We start from the raw sequence: 24,677 nt of genomic DNA, 5'->3' as shown, positions 1-24,677 counted from the left end.
AATAAGTGCCCGGCGTTGCTTTCGGAGTCAGTGATATCAGCAATAGATCCGAGACTAGTACATCTGGCTCGATTTTCATGGGCTGCATAGTTTTCTTGGATTTGATCAATCGTTAAATTAATATTTTTGCTCTGAGTCCCCAAGCTAATTTAAGCCATGTAGCATATGCTTCATACTCAGCTTTGTTGTTAGTAATAAAATAACTTTTATGAATTATCTAACTACTTTCCCTGATAGGCATTAAGCATTGTCCCTAGCTCGGGAAGTTTAGTACTTGTGGACCTAACTGTGTAGAAGGTCCAGATCCCGAGAATTATCCAAAAAATAATATGTTGGGGTAATATATTCGAGCTAAGATTAATCATGAAATCTGCTAAATTTGTAATTTTATAGCCGTACGTGACTGATAAATAATATCATATTCACTTAGTTTGACTACTCATTTAGCTAGCCTTCTTGACAGTTCATGTTTATGCAAAATATTGCGCAATGAAAATATAGTGACTATGGGAATTGAATGACATTGAAAATAAAACCTTAGATTAAGGCAACTACAATTAATGCCAACTTATCAAAATGCAGATATGTAGTTTCCGTATCTAAGAGCATTTTATAATAGATAGGAGAATGTGTACCTTTATCTTCTTGAATTAAAATTGCATTTACCGAGACATCCGAGACAATTTGGTGTAGCTGCAATCATCTTTCTCCTCGGAATTTCGAAAGTAATGATGTGTTGTTGTTAGATAGCAAGTTCGAGTGATTCGACTTTTCGGACTAAACCGATCTTTCGAAGTTCTGTAACTTTATCTTTTATTATTTGACTCTAGTTTCTTCTTTTGCTTGACCGGATTATACCACGGGTCAATATTGAGCATATAAACCTTTTCCTCCGGTGGTATACCTGTTATGTTAGCATAGAGGCAAGAAAAGCAATTTTTGCTAGCATGCAAAATTTTAATCAACTTACCTTTAAATTCGGTGTCGAGTCTCGACCAACGCAAACCTTCCTATTTGGGAAGTCAATGATAATTTCTAGTTCTTCAGCATTTGACCTCGTGGCTTCTGATGCCTTCGGTTCAATGGTTGCTTTCGAAAATATTTGTATAATTATCCAAGGTTATTAATGAACCTTCCTTTCTCGTGGTTTATTCCATCCCGCAGCTATCTCTTCTTTTTCAGTTGTTAGGTATGATATCTTTGTAAGCAATCTCGTGGGTGTTTTACCCATATGCTCTTCCTAATCTTCATTCTTCTCCTGTTTTTTAGATTTTTGCAATTCAGCAAGGTAATTCCTTACCTGTTTGGGTAGATCCGGATCTTTTCCAGCCCGTGAAGAAAATCTTGTATCTCTTCGCTCGGACCTGTTTTTGACGTACGTGTCTTCCTCTATTTGGAGCTTTGTATCATATCGAATGTAACTTTTACTCCTCAGTTCCGGAAGGTCCGGCTTTATTCTTATGACTCCTTCAATCAGATCCGGAATCACCTCGGTTTGGTTTTCGAACCTGTTTTTGGACATCTTATTAGTGTCGATTTGACTTACCGTGTCTTATTCCGTTTAAATTCCGGTGCTGCAACGGTAATGCATATCATTCTCGCAGGATAGATAGGAATTCTCGGAGGTGTTCTATCCGCTCGTTCTGTTCCTCGATTTGTTCCTGTAAGGTTAGAACTAAATTTTGCAAATTAAAATTACTTGGTGTATCTGAACCTCCTGTTCCGGAACTGTTTCGTACAGATCCGTTATAATCAGTTCTGGTACTGATAGTTGCGGTACCAATATATCGATATACATTCTCTAATTTTCTCTGCTTGTTGCTTACATATCATTATCATGGCTATTCTTCCCTTTTTATTTTGCATGGTAAAGCCATCTCTAACTTGGTTGTCCTCAACTGTGTTGATTGGTAAATTTTGGCCATGATGAAGGTATAAACTGAAAACAAGCGATTAAAAAACTGTTACTATCTTTGGATGAATAGCAAATTTGCTTGAGTTCCCGGTAACGGAACCAAACTGTTTAACCCAAAAAAATAATTTTCAAGGTCAAAGCAATAATTTTATATGACGGGCCACAAGCAACCGATTCAATCCGAAAGATATAAAATTTCGTTAATACAACGTGACAGAGAAGTGGGAAATAAATTCAATGATAGATAATATAATAAAAATAAAGCAGAGAAGAAGGAATTCTTATTGAATGATCCTTGATAGGATAATGAGCCGAACAGAGCTTGAAGGGCCGAACTTTGGCTAACTTGAGAGCAATATGCTATAAATTACAATGTATAGAATTGTAGAGAAGAGAATTAGATCCCCCTCATGGTGGTAAAAATATGTCTATTTATAGGACTAAATCTAAGTAACCATTCTCCTTGAATTATGTGTCCATTATGAGCATTTACTCAATTCATCCATTACTTTTGGAAGACTTGTAACAGTTGTGTAAATGCTGGAATTCCTTAACTGATGAGTTAATTTCGTAACTGATGAGTTAATTCTGTAACTGATGAGTCAATCTCGTGCCTGTTGAGTCAATCCCGTGCCTGTTGAGTCAATCCCGTGCCTGTTGGGTCAATCTCGTGCCTGTTGAGTCAATCCCGTGCCTGTTGAGTCAATCTTGTAATTGATTACCTTGTTCTGACTGTTACACTCATTTATTGCATTTATTAATAATTGATTTGTAACTGATAGTATAATGATGGTAAATCCCATATAATCCGGGATTAATTGATTCCTTCCTCATTTGTAATTATGAGATCTGGGCTATTTTAGGGTGCTCAGTTCCGAGGCTAACAAGCACGGTATGTTCGGTCCCGGGGTATTTCACATATCATCTTTACATGTCATTCTTCACTTTTCTTCAAACTTTGTTGACACGTGTCGCCATTTAATAGACCCACATGGCGAGTCTAATTTTCACCAATATAAATATTTATATCAACTAGCACATAAATCACATACAAATCAAATATAGATAAGAAGAAATAACACGGAGAGTTTTAGCTAATTCTATGTCCTCGATGCAAAAGCATAGAATATTTTCACTATGAAAGAAAAAAATAATATATTTATATCATGTTATAAATAGAATTGTATTTATGATGAATGTCTATATTTAGAGAGTATCTAGGGTTTATTACTTGGTGGCTAAGTCACCCTCTCCCTATAAATAGAGGGTTCTATTCCATTGTAATTCACCCCAAATTAATAAGAATCCTCTCTCTCTCTCTTTCTCTGCAATATTGTTCTTGTTCTTTTATTGTTTTATAACACGTTATCAGCACGAGACTCTAACCAATTGAGTAGAAGCATTGGGATTGAGCATAATGATTGTCAATTATTCCATGAACTTCCTTCATGATTAAATTCTGGATTTAAGGTAAGTATTTTACCGTATTTTTTTCTTTTATTCTATACTTTGATTTTAAATACAAGCAAAGACAACAAAGTTTGATTATAACTCTAATGGAGTTTGTAAGAAATTATAACCACCTGAAGTGGTAAAATTTCTATGCCTCGCCATGATCAAATTCATGTGTGATTATGGGCAAAGAATTGAAAACCCGTCCCATTGAATTTGCTCCATTCTCATTCCCTTAAGAGAATGTGATAGCAGTATGTGATAAGTCTGAAAGAAGAAAAAATTATTACCGTGAAGGTATCAATGGATGTGGACGTGGTAATAGACGAAATTTTAATCGTCATCATTGTGGTAATGAGAACAATGAGGATTCTCAAAATAATCATTCACTGTGTGAAAAATATTTGTCATCGATTTGACATGAGAATTTATAAAGCACATATAGATGATTATGGTCCATTCATGATGTGAATGTGAAACATCTGATTTATGAATACATATTCATTCTTCAAAGAGTATGAACGTGCTAGTGGTAGTGAATATACCGCACTCACCTCTAGAAGAAGGTTTGAGATGATATAAGAAAATAATGTCATTATTATGGAATAAATGGTCTTTGGCCACGTACTTATTGTACGCCAAAATATTTTGGCATTGTGATTATTAAAAGACAACGGTAATGCGAGAAACAGATCTTGCATATAATTTTGACCATAACCATGATAGTATAACTTTCTCTTTAAAAGAGATATTCACCATACGGATGTTGATGAATATGTGGTAGTACCAAATTAATTGAGAGCTCTGGAAGAGCCAATTATTATTATTTTGGAGAAACACAATTGATTACCAATAAGGTATCGTATTGTAGTAAGTCTCAAAGAAACTTATTCAGTTTCCAAAGTATACGCGAAAGCAATTGATTATATTGAGACTATAAATAAAGGAAAGATTTAATATCTTCTATTACTACAACTTGTAGCTGGGTAATATGTATGTGAAAAGCTACCCGCTTTATTCTTCAGTTTGTACTACACAAACAAAAGAATGCCACAATAAAGTAGAAGTTTATTGATATAAAAACCCATATCATAATAAACTTGGAGTTTATTGATAATTGCACACGTCATGGTGTAAATCTGAAGTTTATCAATATTGATAATTTATTCAGTTGGCATAATTGGTTTAGCCATATCAATTTAAGTATGATGTGCAAAAATAATAGAGAATTCACATGGGTAGATATTAAAGAACTAGAAAGTTCTTTACGAATTCTCTTATATTGCTTGTTCTCATTAATTAATAGACCAACTAAAATTGGGATTGAATCCCATGAATGCTGGAAATATCAAAGGTGAATATGGGCCCATTCACCTGCCATGTATACCACATAAGATGCATCTATGAGATGGTTACATGTGCGATTATTATTAACCCGCAACATGGTGTTTGCGAGGTAACTTGCTCAATAATTTGATTTAGAGCATAATTTCCAGATTTTTTATTCAAGATAGTTCATCTTGATAAGTTGGTTTACATCACAGTTGGTTTAGAAACATGATTTATTGAGTGCCTCCACTTAATAGCTAAACTATTGCTTATGAGAACAAAGTTATCTATATCAGTTTGATATACGTTATATACGAAAGTATATTATTTTCTCCCCTCACAAGTGGTTCAGGGTCAGGAACCAAATAATTCCATCTTATTATTATTGATGTGCGGTGTATATTTTGATTAACACCATAACGCACAAAGATGGGTTCTCAAAGTTGAGGAAACAAGTTAGTTTTTCTAACATGAGGGGGAGACATGATAAACAGTTGAGAAAAAGTTACGTGGAATGAATTATCATTTGTACATCTAGATCCTCGAATAAGATAATATGAACTTGAAGTTCATAAAAGGATAATTCATTTGCAATATATTGCAAAGCATGCCAGACGCATTTGCTGACCCAAAGAAAGTAACTATATTCTCGTTGCAAATTCTCCTATTAAGTCCTAGAAGGACAAAGTCTATGGTACGCTTAAAGCGTATAGACAAATCGGTTTCAAATAAACTTCTTGATAAAGAAGATGAGCAAATGATCAAAATGATCATAATAAAGGAGGCAAGTGATCTAGAAGATCACATGACATAACACTTCATAAAATCTCATGAGAGATTCAGGTACCTGAATATATGAATGAAGAGATCTCTATGTTATGTCTTTATGAAAAATAAGGAGGTTGGAACCGATATAAAATATTTGTCGACGACATCTATCATAGCGCTAAGATAGATGAGGATCTTAAGTCTATCGAATATAGACACAAAAATATTGGCCAAATGGAAGAGCCACAATTCAAGTATAATTTGAATTCATATGAAAGACATGTAGTTTTGAACATGTAGTTCAAATACTTGAAAGTATAAAGCCAATGATATGTGCAATCAGTTTTCGATATCTTATTTGTCTAGCATGACATGAAACCTTGATATGCATCTAATTAAAGTCTATTATATGACTTATATGGCTTAACTTATGAGACCCTTGAAAGATTTAAATTGCTTGAAGCATATACAATTCTTGATCTTGAAGTACCACATCCTCATTGCAATTTGTGCATATATGTATCTTGCTATAACTATAAGCATGATAATGTGATAGCGAGAATACCTCCATAGAGATATTGAAGAGCCATTCTACGATATTTATGAAGACATTATATCTCTATCAAGAATGATGATTTCAAGGTGCAATATATTCATTCAAGTTAATATGGCTGATTTGTTCATCAAATCTCTACCAAAGATCTTTTGAAGATGGTGCACAAGATTGGAATGCAAATGCTCAAGGATGTGAATTGATGCTCTCATCAGGGGGAGTTAATACGCGTTGTACTCTTTTTCCCTTACAAGGTTTTGTCCCACTGGGTTTTCCTTGCAAGGTTTTTAACGAGGCAACCAAAAGGCGTATTATTAGATATGTGTACTCTTTTTCCTTTCCTAGATTTTTTTTCCCATTGGGTTTCTTTTAGTTAAGGTTTTAACGAGGCACATTATCTGTTGAATAGACATTCGGGGGGGGGGGGGTGTTATAAATAGAATTCTATTTATGGTGAATGTCCATATTTAGAGAGATTCTAGGGTTTATTACTTGGTGGCTAAGTCACCATCTCCCTATAAATAGAGGGTTCTATTCCATTGTAATTCACCCCATATCAATAAGAATTCCCTCTCTCTACTTTGCTCTGTAATATTCTTCTTCTTTTATTGTTCATAACAGATCCTAATTACCCTAGTTTTTCAAACCAATTAGGCCACCCAATGGGCTTTACGACAAAGGAGAAAGTATAACTGATATTTGATTTAGGTCGCGCAACCTCACTCTGCTCGTGCAACTCCCTGGAATTGCGCATTTGTCTCGCATGGAAGTTGCTCCGTTGTCGGGTCACCATTCGAATCAACATACAAATTCAATACAAGTTTTTATTAGTTAAGCATAGTTACGTGAAATATAATACGTATATTTTTGCTTTAATTAGTATCTATTAAAATTTAAAGTTATACTATATTATTTGATTTAGTGTAAATACTATCGCATATATATAGTTATTATTTTCCAAGACGACTGATTAATATGATTCTGGCTGGATTTACATACAAATTGCATCAAGTAATGCAGCTGAACATATATATTACCATATTTGAAGGATTAGAACAAGATATTACATCTGTTCAAGAGCAAAATCATGGTGTGACAGATATTTTGTCAAGGAAGCAGTCACAAAAAACTGTAAACTTCTTAATCTTGTTGTTGAAAGTTGTATACGGTTAAAATCGGACCTACCCGATTTTACTATCCGATCGAGGCCAGGGAATTGCATCGAGGGTCAGCCTCGTAATGGATCGGACCAGAGCACAAAGACAAGGTCTCGAGTTCGAGAATCGAGGTGCCTGTCGAGATCGGGGCCAGCAGCGATCGAGACCAAATATGACAGACTTCAAGCAAAGCGCAATAACGGAAAAGCGAGATATCCGTAACCGGTCGAAGATCACGGCGGAAATACTGGAACAGATCATATCAAGGGCGATCGTTTGGGCTAATCATGCGATTTACTTCCGCAATTAGAATTGTACCATAGATAGGATTCCTCTATTATATAAAGAGGGTTCTAATCATTTTGTAAACACCTTACATTCACGCAGATTAAAGCAATACAATATTCTTTCTTTAATTTACATTCTCTTGTTTATCAGTTTGTTGCATTTTAAGTGTTCTTGCACAACTAGCTCGAGGGTATTCAAGCGCGAGGGCTGAACTCTGTTCAGACACTAGTTTGCCTTATATTATTGTTAATTTCTATTATTACTCTTTGCATTTATCAATTGGTATGAGGTGAAATCACGTATATCCTTAAAACCACATTATAAGTTTAATTGTTATCCAATTTTTAGGGTAAACAAAAGTATAATTAAAAAAAATAAAGGTGTGTCCAATTCAATACTTAAGTTTTTAGATGAGAAGGTCACATAATTTAACTTGTTATTAGATGACGTGGAGGTACTCCTGGGTTCAAATCTCCCTACCACTTATCAGCAAAAATAATTTTCACGTATTTGGCTAATAAAAAAGAAACAGACCGGTCTGTGAGAGGGCATGTTAAATAATATAATTAAAAAATATGTGTTTTCTAATAATTTTTGTATAAATTTATAAAATTATTACAAACGTTATTTTAACATAATCTCATCTCTTTTTGTTTACACAAAGAACCCAGCTAGAATAAAGACGTCGTATTACACCTACTAGCTAGGATTAATTTATGAAAATGGCCGTATATAGAATTATAAATTTGAGAATCTGACTTGGTTAAAGAATATTCAAACAGATATACAAGAAAAATGTTATCTCAGCTAGCGTGTGTTCTTGTAGTCCAACATTAAAAAAAAGCGAGTCAAATTCCAGAGTTCCAGATTTGGAGAGCTAAAGAAGCTGACAAATCTTCAATATTTTTGTTTGAATTTGAATGAACAAACAGACAAATAAAGAAAAGGGAATTCGAGATTTCAGAATAGAAGCTTACACTTATAATTAATGCTCCATTAAAATATTGTAAAACTTGAATGAATAGTAAATCTTATTAATAATATAGATATATTTATTGATCGCTGCATAATAAATAATATAAGTAGTAACCAAGTAAGATGCAACTTCTACGCCATGGAGATGCGTGAAGTGAAGCATAGATTAAGGGACTTCTTCGGTCCCAATGTTCGGAAACAAACAGAATAGAAGAACCCTTTCTTTCCCCCAATAAGCTTGAAATTTAAATAATAATAATAATAATAAAATATATAAATGAAAAAAATAAAAAATAAAAAATAAAAAACACCCCCTGTTTTTAATAGAATGTTGACCGTAGAAGTTGCATCACAAACTTTTTCTTTACTCAATTTATGTGTGCCTCTAATTCATTCCAAAAAATTTCACTAAGTTTTTTTTTCTTTTTTAATTATTAGATAAACATTTTCATATGGAGTAAATTAGTTTAACACAAGGTAAAATAACAACAAGATGATAATAAGGAGCTAGGGTTTCAAATAGGGACTTTAAGATCCAATAAAATCTAAGTAGTAGTAAATTCAAGGATAAAGTCAAACTAAAGAACAATCAAAATTCCTAGATCAAGGCATTTTTTTATAAGGGATTGAGGAATAAAAACTATAAACACTGCCAACTCATACACAATAGGCAAATATTGGCAAGGAAGCATCCCTCCTTAATTAGCCTTTGGTAGAACTTTCATTCAGTGGGGTCACTGTTTCCCCATCTTTAATTGTAGAATAAATGATTAGCCAGTCCTCATATCCTTTTCATAAGCGCTACATACGTTCTTTTAGGGTATGTTTGGTAAGTCACCAAGTAATTGGAATTGGTTTAATTATTAGGGCAGTAATTATACATTCTAGTAATTGTACAGTTGTGTAATTACGACGACTTGTTAGTTTATCATAGTGTAATTAAAAGTTTACTGTTTGGTTGCACAAGTGTAATTACATAGTTATATTAAATATTAAATGAAGTAATTATCAAAACTTAAAAGTTAATAAATATATGCCTATAAATTTTTATAAGTACAAATAATATACAAAGAAAAATATATTTAAATAAAAGAAATTTAAAAGTAAAATTAAAATCAAAATATTTAAAATAATAGAAATAAAAAGTTATAAAGAAAATAAATTAAAATAAAAATAAAAATGAAAGAAAATAAAAAGCAGCCTTGTAATTATACATATAACCGTAAAAATGGGCTTGGCCCGTGAGCCCAGCCCAACCAGCCCGCTATTTGGGTAGGGTTGGGCTAGGATTTTTTGAGCCCATATAAAAGTGAGGCTTAATTCAAATTAATAAACTATTAAATATTTAGTATTTTAAAAATATAAAAACTAAAATAACTATTAACTATAATCCCCATTCCCAACCCTATATTGCTCATTTACCCTTCCATATCAATTAGAATTTAGATATTTGACATGCATAGAATATGACAAAATTAGATTTTCTTTTGCTTAATTAATAATTAATTCAAAAAAATTTAGGTGAACAATAATAATATTAAGTGGATAATGATCAGTTTGGATTACTTTAATATATTATTAATATTTAAATTGCTCTTCAGTATAGAAAGATCAATTTTAATACACCAAAAAAAATTGACCACTAGCAAATTTCAAGAATTTTAAAAAATTTATAGACTATAATGATTAAATCAACAAATAATGTTAATCCTAAAATAAAAAACCGTAGCATATAACCTTATTGAAGCAAACTCTGAATCTGAGGAAAATGAAAGAAAAGTATTAAGAAAATATTCATGAAACTTTAGAAAAAAGAGCTAGAGATATAGAGAATATGCATTTTAATTACGAGATTCCTCGACAAATAACAAGCTTTTTGTACGCTCTAAGCAAACACAAGTTGTTGATATGATTAATCGACAACGTCACAAAAAAATATTTAGGGATTTAAAGAATTTTTTTTTTCTAAAAACAAGTTAAAGGGCCGACCCGTCCTAGCCCGCGCCCCTCTTAGGGCTGGGTTGGGCTGGCCATTTTAAGGCCCATCCATATGGCGGGCCAGCCTGTCCTAGCCCACCAAATTAAAAAGCCCACGAGGCTTGGGCTGGGCTAGGCTGGGCAGGCCCGTTTTGACAACTTTAATTATACAGTGTACTTACCACCAATTCTCACCTCCCCCTTGAGAATTGGAGAGTGTAATTACACACCCTCCAATTACACCCAATTTCATGCTGACGAAGTAATTACTTGGCCAAACAAACATGCCAAATTGTGTAATTACACCCAAATCCAATTCCTAGGTGGCTTTCCAAAGAAGCTCGTATACTCCCTCCGTCTCATATTACCACTCATGGTAACTAAAAATAATTGTCTCAAATTATTTATTCATTTATTAATATAAAATAAAATAAAATGAAATCTAAACACTAGCAGCTTCTCAAGTAGACTGCAAATAAATTAAAGATTAACCAAAAATGTCTTTCTTCTCTCCCTCGTACCAACCCTGATTTTTAAAACTATTAAGTTGTACTGTCAAAATCATTTGAATAACGTCTATACCTCAGTAAAAGTTATCCTAACACTTCTAATTCCTTTATATGCATATGTAGCTCAACAATATATATGTTGCCTTTCAAGTCTTCTTCTCACCAAACTCATTTAATTTATTTTTAGTTCTCTTAATGGAACAGTCAACACGGTTTGTGTAGACTAATTCGGAGATCTACTAGAATTTAGAAAAAGAATTACAAGTAACACTATCAAATGTGAAATAGCATTATAGTAGCGAAAAAAAGGGGGAGAATAAGAGGAAGAACGACCAGGTGGCTAGTGACATAGAAAAACTTATTTACGCCCCGAACACATGATATCATATAGTACATCTTTACTATATTATTTGCATAATATATTAGCACTTTCAGTATCATTTATTCATGATAAATTAATGTAATTTCATATTAAAATCTTATGTGGTTCTTTTTAAAGGACTTAAGTTATAGTAAATGATTAAATATTAACGGTGTAAATGGTTAGCGTCCGTGGAATTTTAACCTTTGATAGCAGTTGGTTATTACATATTTACCAGACTATATATCAGTTACTTTTCAAGAGAATACTTATAATTACCTTATAAATTATCTGATTGCATAAATATCTTTTATACCATTAGTACAAAAGAATTTGAACTCTTTTTTGAAAGAGATAGAAAAAAGAAAAGAAAACGATATTCCCTCAGGTTCATAATAAATAAAAAAGGGGAAGAGTATATATAATGAGAAGGAAAAAGAGAGAGGAAATTAAGCAATTAAGCAAAGGGAGAAAGGAGAGTATTAATGGTGAAGATTGTGTGGTGGCAGAGAGGCAGATGCAAATATTCAAGTTGGTTTGAACTGTGAGAAGGCAAATTAATTAAAGAAGGTGCGTGGGAGTGGGGATTGTTGAGAAGATGGGTAGGTCTGTATGATTTATTATTCCCTCTTTACTTTACTTTACTACTACTACTACTACTACTTCCCCCTCATTAACTAAGCTTCTATCAACTCAAAAAAATAAATCTTTTATTTTTCTTGTTAATCTTCTTCTTCTAGTAAACTTTCTGCTGCTTTTAATTCCTTCGACTCGTCAGATCATCGATCATGTAAAAAAACAATGTTTATCTTTTGACTCTGTCTATTTATATAAATTGTATGCAGATGTTGTTGCAGCTCTCAATCATCATCATCATTACCCTGAAACTCATTTAGGGTTTTGTCCTCAGTATATTAAATTTTCTTTCACCAACCTTTCTTTCTCAGCATTTATGCATTGTTTGTGTGTGTGAAAAGAAAAGGATGTTTCAGTAAAGGTCATTTTCTTAGTTTCCTTTTCTCTTTGCTTAAGAGAAGAAAGTCACTGTATTTTTTCTAGTAATGGTGCTGTAGTTTTTAATTTTCTCTTTCATTCCTTTCCATTTTTTCCCCACTCATACAAACTTTCGTTCTTTTCATTTCCTTTGTGCACTGAATGAAATGGACACTGTTGGAAGGAAGACACAAGTTTTTCTTCCTCCTCTATTAGTAGTACTACTCTTGCTTTGGTCTTTCTTCTTTTTGTGCCAAACATCTCAAGCAGCAGCTGTCAAAATTCCAAGTAATTTGAACTACACAAAGTATAGACAAGTTAGCAACTTAAGACTTGAAAGAATTGAAAGGCATTTGGACAAGATTAACAAGCCTTCTGTCTTCACCATTGAGGTGATGATACATCTTCTTTATTTTTTTTTTCTTGGAATATGTATTTCACGTGGGATATTATAGTGATGGTTGGATTTTCTTTATAAATTTTCAGAGCCCAGATGGAGATATCATAGATTGTGTTCATAAAAGAAAACAACCAGCTTTAGATCATCCTCTTCTCAAGAATCACAAGATTCAGGTAAAATACCCCACTTTTTGTTGATGATAATACCTAAACCTAATAAATTAAACGCTACAACACCTACTTCTTCTTTCTTTGTGGGATTTGTTGCCAGCGCCAAAGGCAAAAAGCTGCATTATCTTAAGGGCGTCAATTGACCACCCTTAGTCGAAAAAGATTTTAGAGCTATATAACATATATTGAAAGGCAATCAGATCAGTTGAACATTTTTCAACAGAAAACTATATATTACATGAAAAATTATATATAGATCAATATTTACATCTTTTTACTCACATAATAATTTTATTAACTTTAAACACTCTTAGTGAAATTTCTAGCTTTGTCACCGTTTTTTGCTCATTTATATTGAATATTAGTATCGGAGTAGTTTTCATATACTCCTTCCGTTCACTTTTACTTATCCAATATACTAAAAATATATTTTTACTTTTATATATCCACTATACTAAATCAAGAAAAGACAATCTTTTTTTTCTATTTTACCCTTATCATTAATTACTCAATGCCCAAATCATTTCCCAAGATTTTTGGAAATACAATCATTATTATGGGTATACTTGTAAATTACATATTTCATTTATTGTTTCTTAAGGAGCGTGAAAAGTCCGAAGTGAACAACTAAAAGTGAACGGGGGAGTATTAAACAATATATAGCTAGCAAAACTGTGGCTTTTACCGGTTTCGTGGTGTAATAATAAGCATTTCAACTACCAACCACCTTTACTTTCACTTTTGTTTTTCTTTTCTTTTACTCACAAGCAACAAGCTAAATCATTATTGTATGGAGCTCATGATCAAAATAAATTTATAACTTCAAATCATTGCAATGTAAGTACAGAAGGTTCCACCAGAGATTCCAAAATTGAAGATGGTAAAAACAGACGCCGTGAGAGATATAAGTAACAGTAGCAAAAGTAGTGATGAAAGATTGGGTGCAGTAAATTGGCAACTATGGCACCAAAATGGGCAGCGCTGCCCTAAAGGAACGGTTCCGATACGGCGGAGCAAAGTGAATGATGTGCTCAGAGCAAAGTCTTTGTATGATTTTGGCAAGAAAAAACGCCATGGATTACCTCTTGCTCGTCGTGTTGATGCTCCTGATGTTGTCAGTGGCAATGGCCATGAGGTACGTACTAAAACTTACTTTTGCCCATCTTTACATTTTTCTCTTTTTGTTGTTCTATATATGGATATGGGGGCAGCATTTTGTCTAGTGTTATAGTGATTAATGTACAGTTAAACCTCTCTATAATAGCTTTGTTTGTTCCGAATATTTTTGGATGTTATAGCAAAGTGCTGTTATAGAACATACATTATAACATAATATGAAAATTGGTTCCGAAAAAGCTTGGCTTTTATAATGAAGTGTTGTTATATAGGGATGCTGTTATAGAGAGGTCTGACCGTAGTCTTTCTACCTTTGCGTATTTAGACATTTTACAGCTTAATTAGTCGACATGTTTTAATTTGAATTCTGTGGTAAAATAACGGGGAAACACGTGTAATACTAAGGGTAGCCTAATTGACAATAAAGTGGGTAAAAATCACGAAAGATCAATATTTAAATCCTTATAGAAATAAAATGCTAGGTGATTTAATTTCTTCTATTCTTCTTAAGTTTTGACTACAAAGTTATTCGATTCTTGTATCAATAAGAAAAACAAGAATCCAATGAAATAGTTAAGTGCGCATAATACAAGTTTACTGAATGAAATGATAGCTGAAGTAACATACATCAAGGGATGTTGTTTTAGAGCCATTTGGGGTGGATGAAAGTAGCTGTCCTATAAGTTTACAAGGGTTACGTTGTTTTAATTCCTTCTAGTAAGGATTTTTTTTCTTTCTCTTAAATAAACATTTATAGTAGTTTAGTCACACTAACTATTTTCGTCTAGAATTTAGTATTTCATTAATGGGTGTGCCCAAAGCAAAGTGATCACTTATTGTGGACAGCAGGGAGTAATTGTTTGAAGATGATGAAACTATAGAAGTTAACATAGTAATATCTTGTACGTGTTACAATTAAGACGAATGTACAACGTTTGTTAGGTACATCTTTTTCTTTTCATTAATGAACGGCATCACGGCCACTACTCGGGGTGGTTGCAAGGTGTAAATGTCTCAACATAAATTAAGTAATAAGGTGTAAATGTCCCAAGATAAATTAAGTAAATATGTACAATAAGCTAATTTAAGTTAGAACCTATGGAGAAAAAAACCTATTTTGGTAGGGAAATAATTCATGAGGTCCCAAAAAAAATTAATAATAATAATAATTCATGAGGAATGATGATAATTATCTTAACATCATTTCCTATGACCTTAATTATCGCAACTATGATGAGGTTGTTGCTTGCTGTTTCTCAACAAATTAAGTTATCGAAACTTCGCTTTCTTTCTTGTGCATTTACTGCCCAATAGCAATTATTAGTTCATGTCAAACTTTATAGTGATCCTTGTTTATCTGAGGCAGAATCAGAATTTAAAATTTTAATATTAAAATGTGAGTTTTTTTTGGTTATATTTGTATAAAAAATTTCCGTCTTGGAATAATTACTAATTGCGGACTTGATAAAATTTGTAGCACGCAATAGCATACACGGGAACCTCGCAAGAGATATATGGGGCAAAAGCAACAATAAACGTATGGGACCCATCAATTGAGGTGGTCAACGAATTCAGTCTTTCCCAGATTTGGGTTTTATCTGGATCTTTCGACGGCTCTGATCTTAACAGCATCGAAGCTGGCTGGCAGGTACTCCGTACTCCTTCCCACACACTATCCCTCCACTTTTTTCCTCTTTCTTTTTCGTCAGAAAAATGAGTTTAATTCTTTACTCACGAAACTGCCTTATCCTTTCATAATGTAGTAAAGTTTTTATACTTTATTCATATCGAATTCTGCTTTATTTTATATGTAATAAAATATTTTTATGCTGCTAAGGCAAGAAGAAAATAAATTTGAATTTCTAAAGCTTTGATTCTTCTACTAGTCAGGTTAGTCCGGAGCTGTATGGTGACAGCAGACCTAGATTGTTTACATATTGGACGGTCAGATTTCTCTCCCTTCCTTCACTCTTTATTTTAATTAATAGTTTTTCCTAGTTTATTTATTGGTGTCATACCATTTAAATATATCAACTGAATTAATATAAAATGAACTTTATATTTATTTTAGTGCAATATAGTATTTATGTAAACCCATGTTTTGTCTATGAAATTTAACCACTTAATTAAGAGTTCCATTAGATTAATTTTAATTTGAAAGGGAAGATGGGAGATTCTTTTTTGAGGTAACACCTAATTAAATTAATAATTAATTATCAGTTTACTATAGGAATCAAATCAGAATAAGCTGAAAGTCAACTTTGTCTTGGGTCAATGGAAACTTCCAACCTTTTTATTTTATTTGGGGAACTTCGTGCTTTGGAACTTGGAAGTTATCTACCTAATAAATTATGTCCCCTTTGGCTGTTGAGATCTTCTCAATCTACCATATAATTAATTAATTCACAACTCCCAATTCTATTGCTGACAAAATTGTAATCTGAATCTTGGCACATACAGAGGAAATTAAAAGAAAAATCTTACCCCCTGAATAAATTAAGGACAATAGGGTAGCTGGAAAAAAAAAACTAAAGTAATCGCTTCTCTGGTTTCATGATTTTCTTAATGAAATGTGATCACGCCCAACTATGCCTTATAAAAAGGACAATGCGGTCGTTGCAAATATAATCCGGTTTACAAGTCCGGAGTCGAATTCCACAGAGAACTAAGGTTTAGCTACAGCTGTTCACTATCACCAATAAGACAAGCTTGAACAATTCCTAACTTATAGATATTAAGATTCTTGTGTTTAACTACTTAACTAACAAATTAAAATAGTAAATTAACAACTAACAATACTGAGGGTTAGAGAAAAGATTAAGGAGGTCTAGAGTTATGATTTCCCCAATTTTCGGAATCCTTCCTGCTATGTCTTCTATAATTTCGCTTAAGTATTCTCTACCGATCATGAGCACTCTTATTACCGTAAATCTCTTCCGAGTAATTACGACAATTTACTAGACGCACTCTCCCGGGCTACGCTAGCTGGCTTTTAATACAGCTCACTTCAGATCGCACCCAAGGCTTCGTTATCCCTAATCCCGCCTTTAAACCCTCGGTTATTGATCCCTCATATACTTTGGGAGTGGTGTTGTTCAACAATTACCTAAATATGCACTCTCTCCCGAGTTATGCATACTAAATAGGCACAGCTAATTGAGAGCTTTTCAATCAACCACAATATAAACGTAGTTGAACAAATAGAGAAAAGGCTATGGCTCAATTATATAAAAACATAACAAAAATTTATCCTACAAAAGGTTCTATCAAACTCTAGATAACAAGTTAGCTATTCATAATAGTATGTAAAACTACAATACTAAAAGTCATAACCAACAATGAAAAATAGGAAGAGGAAGGAAAAAACTCGTAGAAGAATTCTCCGCCTTGCTCCCAATGTGTTCTTGCCTCCAAGGGTGTTGTCTAACCCTAAAGTAGTGTCTCTCCGCCTCCTTAGGTCTAATTTGTGTCCAAAATATGTCCCCTCCTTGTTCTTGGCCGGCCTCCTTTGTTTAATATAGGGTTTAGGACTTAAAATCCCATGTTTTGCACTTTAGTCCCTGAAATTTTCGCTTCCTGCCGCGGTCCCACCGCGGTCGCGGTCAAACCGAGGCCAAACATACTCTCTGATTCTTCAGTTGTCCGCGAGTACACTCTGCCGCGGTCGCGGTGGAACCGCGGTTTTTCACCCTGTTCCGTTTGGAATTTGAAAAAACGTAAAACATGAAAGTTGTAGCCCTTTGAGTTAGCTTTCCAACCATATATTGTGGAGCCCAAATGGAGTTCTGAGCAAAAAGTTATGTCTATTTTACTAGAGAGTACGCAATATACCTCCTCAAGTCTTCGTTCGTTCTTAATTATCAAATTTGACCCCCGAACACGATCCTGGCTTAATTCCTTGAGCTTTTACTCAGACTTAAAAGCTTCAAATCACTTAAATTCATTCCATAACATCTATATAGCTCGGAATCACTCCTACAAGGCATAAAACACACAATTAGTGCAAAACACTAGCGATTAAAGCGCAAACTCAATTAAAGTGCAGTAAATTCGAGTGTAATAAGCGACTAAAATATGCAATTATAGCCTATCATCAAAATGTCTAGATCTCAATATAGTCAACTCCTTGCTAATTAATACTTTGATGATTAATTATTACTTGGTCGTTTTTATACTAAACTCAATTAAACAATAATACAAAATAATTAAAGAATGCGCGGTTTCAGCCGTTGCAATTTCTATGGAGGGAAAATAAGTTAATATTCAGAATAGAGGCCTTGAGAGGATGATATGAATGAGGACAAATATACATCTAGAAAAGGAAAAAAGTGAAAAAGTAATAACTAGAATTACAAAAATAATAAAGCTTAACTGGTATACATTGACAATATAAAAAAATATTATCAACTTGTACAAAAGATAATTGTAAGTAACGTTCATGACTAAGGAGTAACAATTGTAATCTAAAAAAATAAGGTAGATTAGCTGTAACAATAAACTAAAAAGTGAAATATTTTTTACGCTATCAATATTATAAAGTTAACTCCTTAATAATATAATATGAGAAAGCACTTTTTTCATGTGATTGCTCAAAGACCAGCTAAGGCCTAAGAGTATTAGCTAAGAAAAAAGAGAGTGAGGGTATAGAAAGAAAGAGGAAAGATTAAAAGGATTAAATCGAAACAACTAAAACTTAGAGCACTAGAATGGAAATAAAGTGAAAAAGAAAAAGAGAGGATGGAGAAGACAGAAAGGCATAGAAGCACATGAGTGGTTAAGAGTCAACATTCAAAGAGCACATTAACCATGCAATGAATATTGGTTTCCCACAGTTAGAGTGGTGTAAATGCAAGTGTTGTCCAAGAAAAAAGACTATGCAAATTTTTAACTTAAAGTTTTCTTTATTAATTAGAACATGTGGAGCTGTATAATGGTAAGGAATCTCTCTTGGAATTGAAGAGGAAATACTCCCTCTGTTCATTTTTATTTGTCCAGTATTCTAAAAATAGATTTTTACTTTTACTTGTCATTTTTAGCATATCAAGATAAGACAATTTCTTTTTTCCTGTTATACCCATAGTATTAATTGCTTATTTCAAATCATTTTCTCAAATCCATTAAATATATGCATCAATTAATATGGATATCATGGTCGATTATTCACTTCATTTATTATTTTTTAAAAGGAGTGCAAAGTCCATAGTGGACAAGTAAAAGTTAATGGAGGAAGTACAAATTATGTGGACTCCATTTTTCTTCCCCATATCCTTTTTTATCCAATCTTTCATGAATTCCTTAGTTGTACTACTACTACTATACTATATTTTGATAGAATTGCTATTTATTGCACTCATAAAAATAAAGGAAGGGTAGAGAACTTTGATGTGATAACATTAACTACATTGACAAACCCCATTCATAAAAATTTGAACCGTCTTTTCTGGCGCAATGCATGCTAAATAATTAATACCTTCCTCACAAAGTTGTTGAACACTAACAAAGACAGGAATAGTAAACAAACATAATTAGTGAAAAGTGAGGAGGAAGTAGAACCAGCCATGATCATAAAAAAAGGGCAACCCGACGTACAAAAAATCTCACATTTTCGTGGGGTCCAGAGAAGAAATGTATTCCAAGAGGAGGCAAATTTACCTTGGCGCAAGTATCTTTGTCTGATTTTGTGGTTTGAACTTGTGACTATAGATCATAGTATTGATCAATACATGTTTGGACTAATACATGACTTGTATATATAGTTAAAGGGCTCATTTAGTTTACGACTAGTTAAGTGGGATTATAATATAGAAATTTGTTATTCGATGAAAAATAATGTCATGATTGTTATGCGAAGAACAGTAATTCAGAATTTTTTTATAATACATAGATTGTTATGTATAAATGACCTAATCCTTAGATACTCTTATCAGTAGATACCTGACTTTCAGAGCTCCTTTTGATTAAGCTCTTCATGATAATCTAATTTTTTTTTATGAAAACACATACACTTAACTATATATTATAATTATAAGTTAGAAAGACTAATGCATACGATGTATTTGTTGGTATATGAACAGAGTGATGCCTATCAAGCAACAGGATGCTACAATCTACTATGTGCAGGATTTGTGCAAACAAATAGTAGAATTGCCATTGGAGCTGCCATTTCTCCAGTTTCTTCTGTCGAAGGAAATCAATATGATGTCACCATTCTCATTTGGAAGGTCCCTTCTAATTTCCCTTTCTTTCTAATAAAAATCAATTGCATTTCTAGGTTCTAAGTACATAAAGGTTCTAATAACTTCATAGTAAACTTGACATGATAATCTGAAGAATATATACCAAGCTAAATTTTCTTTTTAGAATCACAATTCAATGAAGTAAGCGACAAATGCTATCATGGTCTGTCTTAAGCAGTGCTATAGCCACACTATGTGAACGATGGTCAAGCGAATACCGTTTGTTGGATAATTATAGCGTATATATAAGTCAAATACTATTTTATCCGGTTATATATTATATTTTGAATCCACTTAATATAGTTGAGTGAGGCAGTCCAGTTTTCCAGGGTGTTCAAAGTGATGTGTTATTCACAGGTTCAAAGTTTGTTTGCCAAAACTAATCAGAAACCACCGTGTATGGTCTATTTGACTCGTTTTCAAATAGTTTATACCTTTTATACATATTTCTGGCTACGCCACTGATCTTGAGGTATTATCTCTCTAGAAAAGGATGTCCTGGTTATAATATAGTTATGTACAAAGAAAAGAAGTTTCCATTTTTACAATCTAAAAAATGTTTAATTTTGTCAATTTTAGGATCCAAAGCTAGGGAATTGGTGGATGGTGTTTGGTGATAACACGTTAGTGGGCTATTGGCCAGCAGAGTTATTTACTCATTTAGCAGATCGGGCCACAATGGTCGAGTGGGGTGGAGAAGTCGTAAATTCACGGGCCAACGGAGAACACACGTCCACTCAAATGGGCTCAGGCCATTTTGCTGAAGATGGGTTTAGAAAAGCAAGTTATTTCAGAAATCTTGAGATTGTGGATTCTGACAACAGCCTCAGCTCGGCCCAAGATATATCAATCTTAGCTGAGAACACAAATTGCTATGACATTAAAAGTGATTATAACAATGAATGGGGTACCCATTTCTATTATGGTGGGCCTGGTAAAAACCCACAGTGCACATGAAATGGGCCTAATGGGCCGAGTGTCTTTGATGAGGCAAAGTCTCTATCAGCAATTTGTTTTTTTGTTTTTTAGAGATTTAAATGGAAAGGGCTTGCTATTTCCAACTTTGTTTATGCTAATTCCACATTGTTTTTGTTCTTGTGTCTATGTTCTGAGAGGAAAAGAAATGTATGTATTAATTAAATAAGACAAATAGCATTAAACAGGTAAGGAAATAGCAAATATTCGGTTGGAATGGCTACTAGTACAAAATTTATTAGCGTGGTTTTGAATCTTATATATGTATCAATTTGTTTTTTTATTAATTGTCATTTGATCAGTTGGTCTTTTATATAGTATCATTTCCAGAAAAACCAAAGTATTTCTCTGATACTTTATGTATTTAAAGAAAGTAAAATGCATATGGTACACAAACATGTTTAGAGTTGCCATCCACTCTTGAAAATGATGGAAATGTTAGGTTCTAACAATCATCAAAAGCAAGCAATACATGATGGTTGCTCACTCATGGGATACTGCATGATATCAAATGCTCGCAATCACATTAGTTTGCCAAAAGACAGATTAAAATTATTTTCAGTGCAATTTCAAATGACAATAGCACTAAACAGGCTTGGTAAAATATAATGGCCCAACCAGTCGTTTTGAGTGCTAGCTTTAATTTCAGTATTTTGAGACCTCCTATAGATTCATTTGATATTTATTGATTTGCATACATGGTCGGTGTCGTTTTTCAGAAAGTTTTTAGAAGAAAATGTGATTTTTTGAGTTTAAAAGATGCTAGAGTTGACCACGATCAACATTTTTAGTAAACAACCTCGGATTGGTGTTTTGACGATAGGTAGGTTCGTATGATGTTATTGAACTTGCACATATATTTGGTTGTGGTCCCGGGTGACCCGAGCACATTTCGGCGCATTATGTGAAAAATTAAAAAATTTGTGTAAACTTGAAAATCTTGAGTTTTGATGATAAATTCTTGTTGTGTGATGTTAATTTGGTAATTTAAGTGAGCGAGCAAGTTCATAGGATGTTATTACACTTGTATGTATGTTTGGTTTGGAGCCCGAGGGGCTCGGGTGAGTTTTGGATACTTAGCGGACTGATTTTTGGCTTAAAAAGAATGCTGGTGCAACAGGTCTGCAGGTCTTGCATTTGCGAGAACCTGTTCGCAAATGTGAGCCTCACAAATGCGAGGTCAGGCTCGCATTTGCGATACTGGGGGAGCTGGGTCAGCTTCAACTTTTGCGAAGTTAAGTCCGCAAATGTGATGGTCGGGATGTTTACATTTGCGAGTTTGTGTCGCATTTGCGACTCTGAGGAAATTGGGGCAGATCCGCATTTGCGAGTTTGTAGTTCGCATTTGCGTACATCCCTGAGTTCGCATTTGCGACAATTTCATCACATTTGCGGTGATAGCAGGCTCAGAGACTTTTTCGCTTTTGCGATCGTCGTATCGAGAACTAAGTTTCGCAATTGCGATATTTGCAGCTGGGTAAAAGAGGAAAAAATCATGACTTAGCTCATTTCACAGTATTTTTCAACCCTAAACTCCATAGAGGAGATTTTTGAAGAGGATGTTCTTCCCGAATTTTATTGGTGATCTTTAACAAGTTTTCAATCAATTTCAACTACTTTTTCATGACTTTTAACATCAAATCTAAGAAATTCATGGTAGAAACTATGGGTTTTGGGTAGAATTTGGAGAAATTGTAAAATGAAGATTTAGACCTCAACTTGAGGCGGATTTCGAAACAAATCACATATTCGGGCTCAGGGGTAAATGAGTAATCGGGTTTTGATTCGAGTCTCAGGTTTGGACCAAGCGGACCCAAGGTTGACTTTTGTTGACTTTTAAGATTTTGGCCATGATTGCACCTTTATTTATTGGGGATATTACCTTTAGCATTATTTGACTTCGTTAGATGATAATTGACTAGGTTTTGATCATTTTGTGGATTATTTCTATGGAAGACGGTATTGGATTGTAAAAATTATCCCGAAATAAGGTAAGTGTCTTGCCTAACATTGTTGGGGGAATTTTTTCTATTAATTGGTATTGTTTTCTACATGCAGGGGTGATGCATATACGAGGTGACGAGCGTATATGAATGTGACAGGGTTAATCATGCTTGGGGGCACATTATATGATTATTTATGCCTTTTTGGAATATGTGACCAGTGAACTTCTTCCTTCATATTTTACTTGATTTCTAGATTAATATGAATATGAAGTTAAATGCTAGAAATCATGATTTAGCTTATTATGACTTGATTAAAATTTGACGGACTTTTTGTGAAACTATTGATGTGCTAAATTCGATCATCACTATATCTAATCACAAATACATCGCTACAACTGTTATTCTTGAGATATTTGGTTTCCATATTTGAGTTGAAGATCGCTTTTGAGATTCGTTCAGAATAATCGAACAATAAGGTTCTTGAGGTTTATTGAATTGTTATTGGCCTGAAAGCTGTGATTGATGTTCATTTGGAGTATTTTCTTAATCACTCTTCTTGATGTTATTCATGCTTCCTACATTGCTTGTCATTGATATACATATGCGTGATGAGGAAGAGTGTAAAGCACGAAAGGTGATACCATGCCATTGCATATACATTATCATGTGTGTATTGGTGGAAAAATAGGCATGAAACGTGGACTAACGGAGTAGTGACAAGTGGCATTTGTATTAGGTTAATGAAGAAGAATGATGAGGCATGGTTAAAATACCCACGGGATTTATGAAAGAAAGCACCATACATAACAGTTGGGAATGAAAAAATAGGCACGAGATGCATGAAGATCATAAAAGGGGAAAATTCATGAACAGTTATAAATATGAAAAAGAAATCATCATTATCCCTGATTACGCGCGATCACCTATTATTACCCGATCCATTGCGAATAATTTTAGTAACATGCAATTAATGTAGTTAATTTTAGTAACGGCCGATTAATGCAATTAATGTTAATAACGAGTAGGAATTAAGCAAGGAACCGTTACATCTGTGTATCCTTATATAAGGGCCCTTACCTTATTTTGTACGATCATGAGAATATTTTCAAATATATGCAATCAGTCTTTTACTTTTATATTTTTACTTGATTGAAGATTCCAATCCATAATTCTGGGGAGAAAACAACGATCATCAATAAGATTTCTTTTCTTCATTTATCATTTCAATTGTTTGTTTTATTCTCATTTTTTTGGAAAAGTGAAGTAAATTTGGTCATTAGAAATCCGATTTTCTTTATAATTGACTTTGGTCGCAAAATTTATTTTTTGGTTAAACAAATTAGTTCTATTATCGGAAATCTGATAATCGGCTCACTTTCTGTATTTTATCATTAGCAATAAAGCATATTTACTACTAACAAAGTTGATCAGGTGGGTGGGAGAATTCAAGAAAGACAATAAGGTGGAACACCACCGCACCATACACCCACATCAACTACACAATGCTCGCGAGATAGTTCACCTGAAAGGTCTGTTACTTGTAATGATGGGCAACAT

The 24,677-nt window shown here is 33.4% G+C and overlaps 1 protein-coding gene across 4 annotated transcripts; it reads left to right on the top strand.

The window, feature by feature from the left end:
- On the top strand, positions 11,682-21,461 carry LOC109225881. 4 transcript variants are annotated; one of them, XM_019390692.1, is made up of 8 exons: positions 11,682-11,854; positions 12,130-12,669; positions 12,764-12,850; positions 13,695-13,982; positions 15,441-15,611; positions 15,854-15,907; positions 20,038-20,184; positions 20,779-21,461. In XM_019390692.1, the coding sequence occupies exons 2-8, from the start codon at positions 12,445-12,447 to the stop codon at positions 21,154-21,156; spliced, it is 1,350 nt and encodes a 449-aa protein (XP_019246237.1). In that variant the 5' UTR covers positions 11,682-11,854; positions 12,130-12,444; the 3' UTR covers positions 21,157-21,461. The 4 variants fall into 4 exon arrangements, with proteins under 4 accessions (XP_019246237.1, XP_019246235.1, XP_019246234.1 ...); XM_019390690.1 differs by having other exon boundaries at positions 11,682-11,886; XM_019390689.1 differs by having other exon boundaries at positions 11,682-11,890.

Source organism: Nicotiana attenuata, chromosome 5 (genome assembly GCF_001879085.1).
Source record: "Nicotiana attenuata strain UT chromosome 5, NIATTr2, whole genome shotgun sequence".
NCBI classification, from domain to species: Eukaryota; Viridiplantae; Streptophyta; class Magnoliopsida; order Solanales; family Solanaceae; genus Nicotiana; species Nicotiana attenuata.
This window is presented reverse-complemented; position numbering and strand designations above follow the sequence as displayed.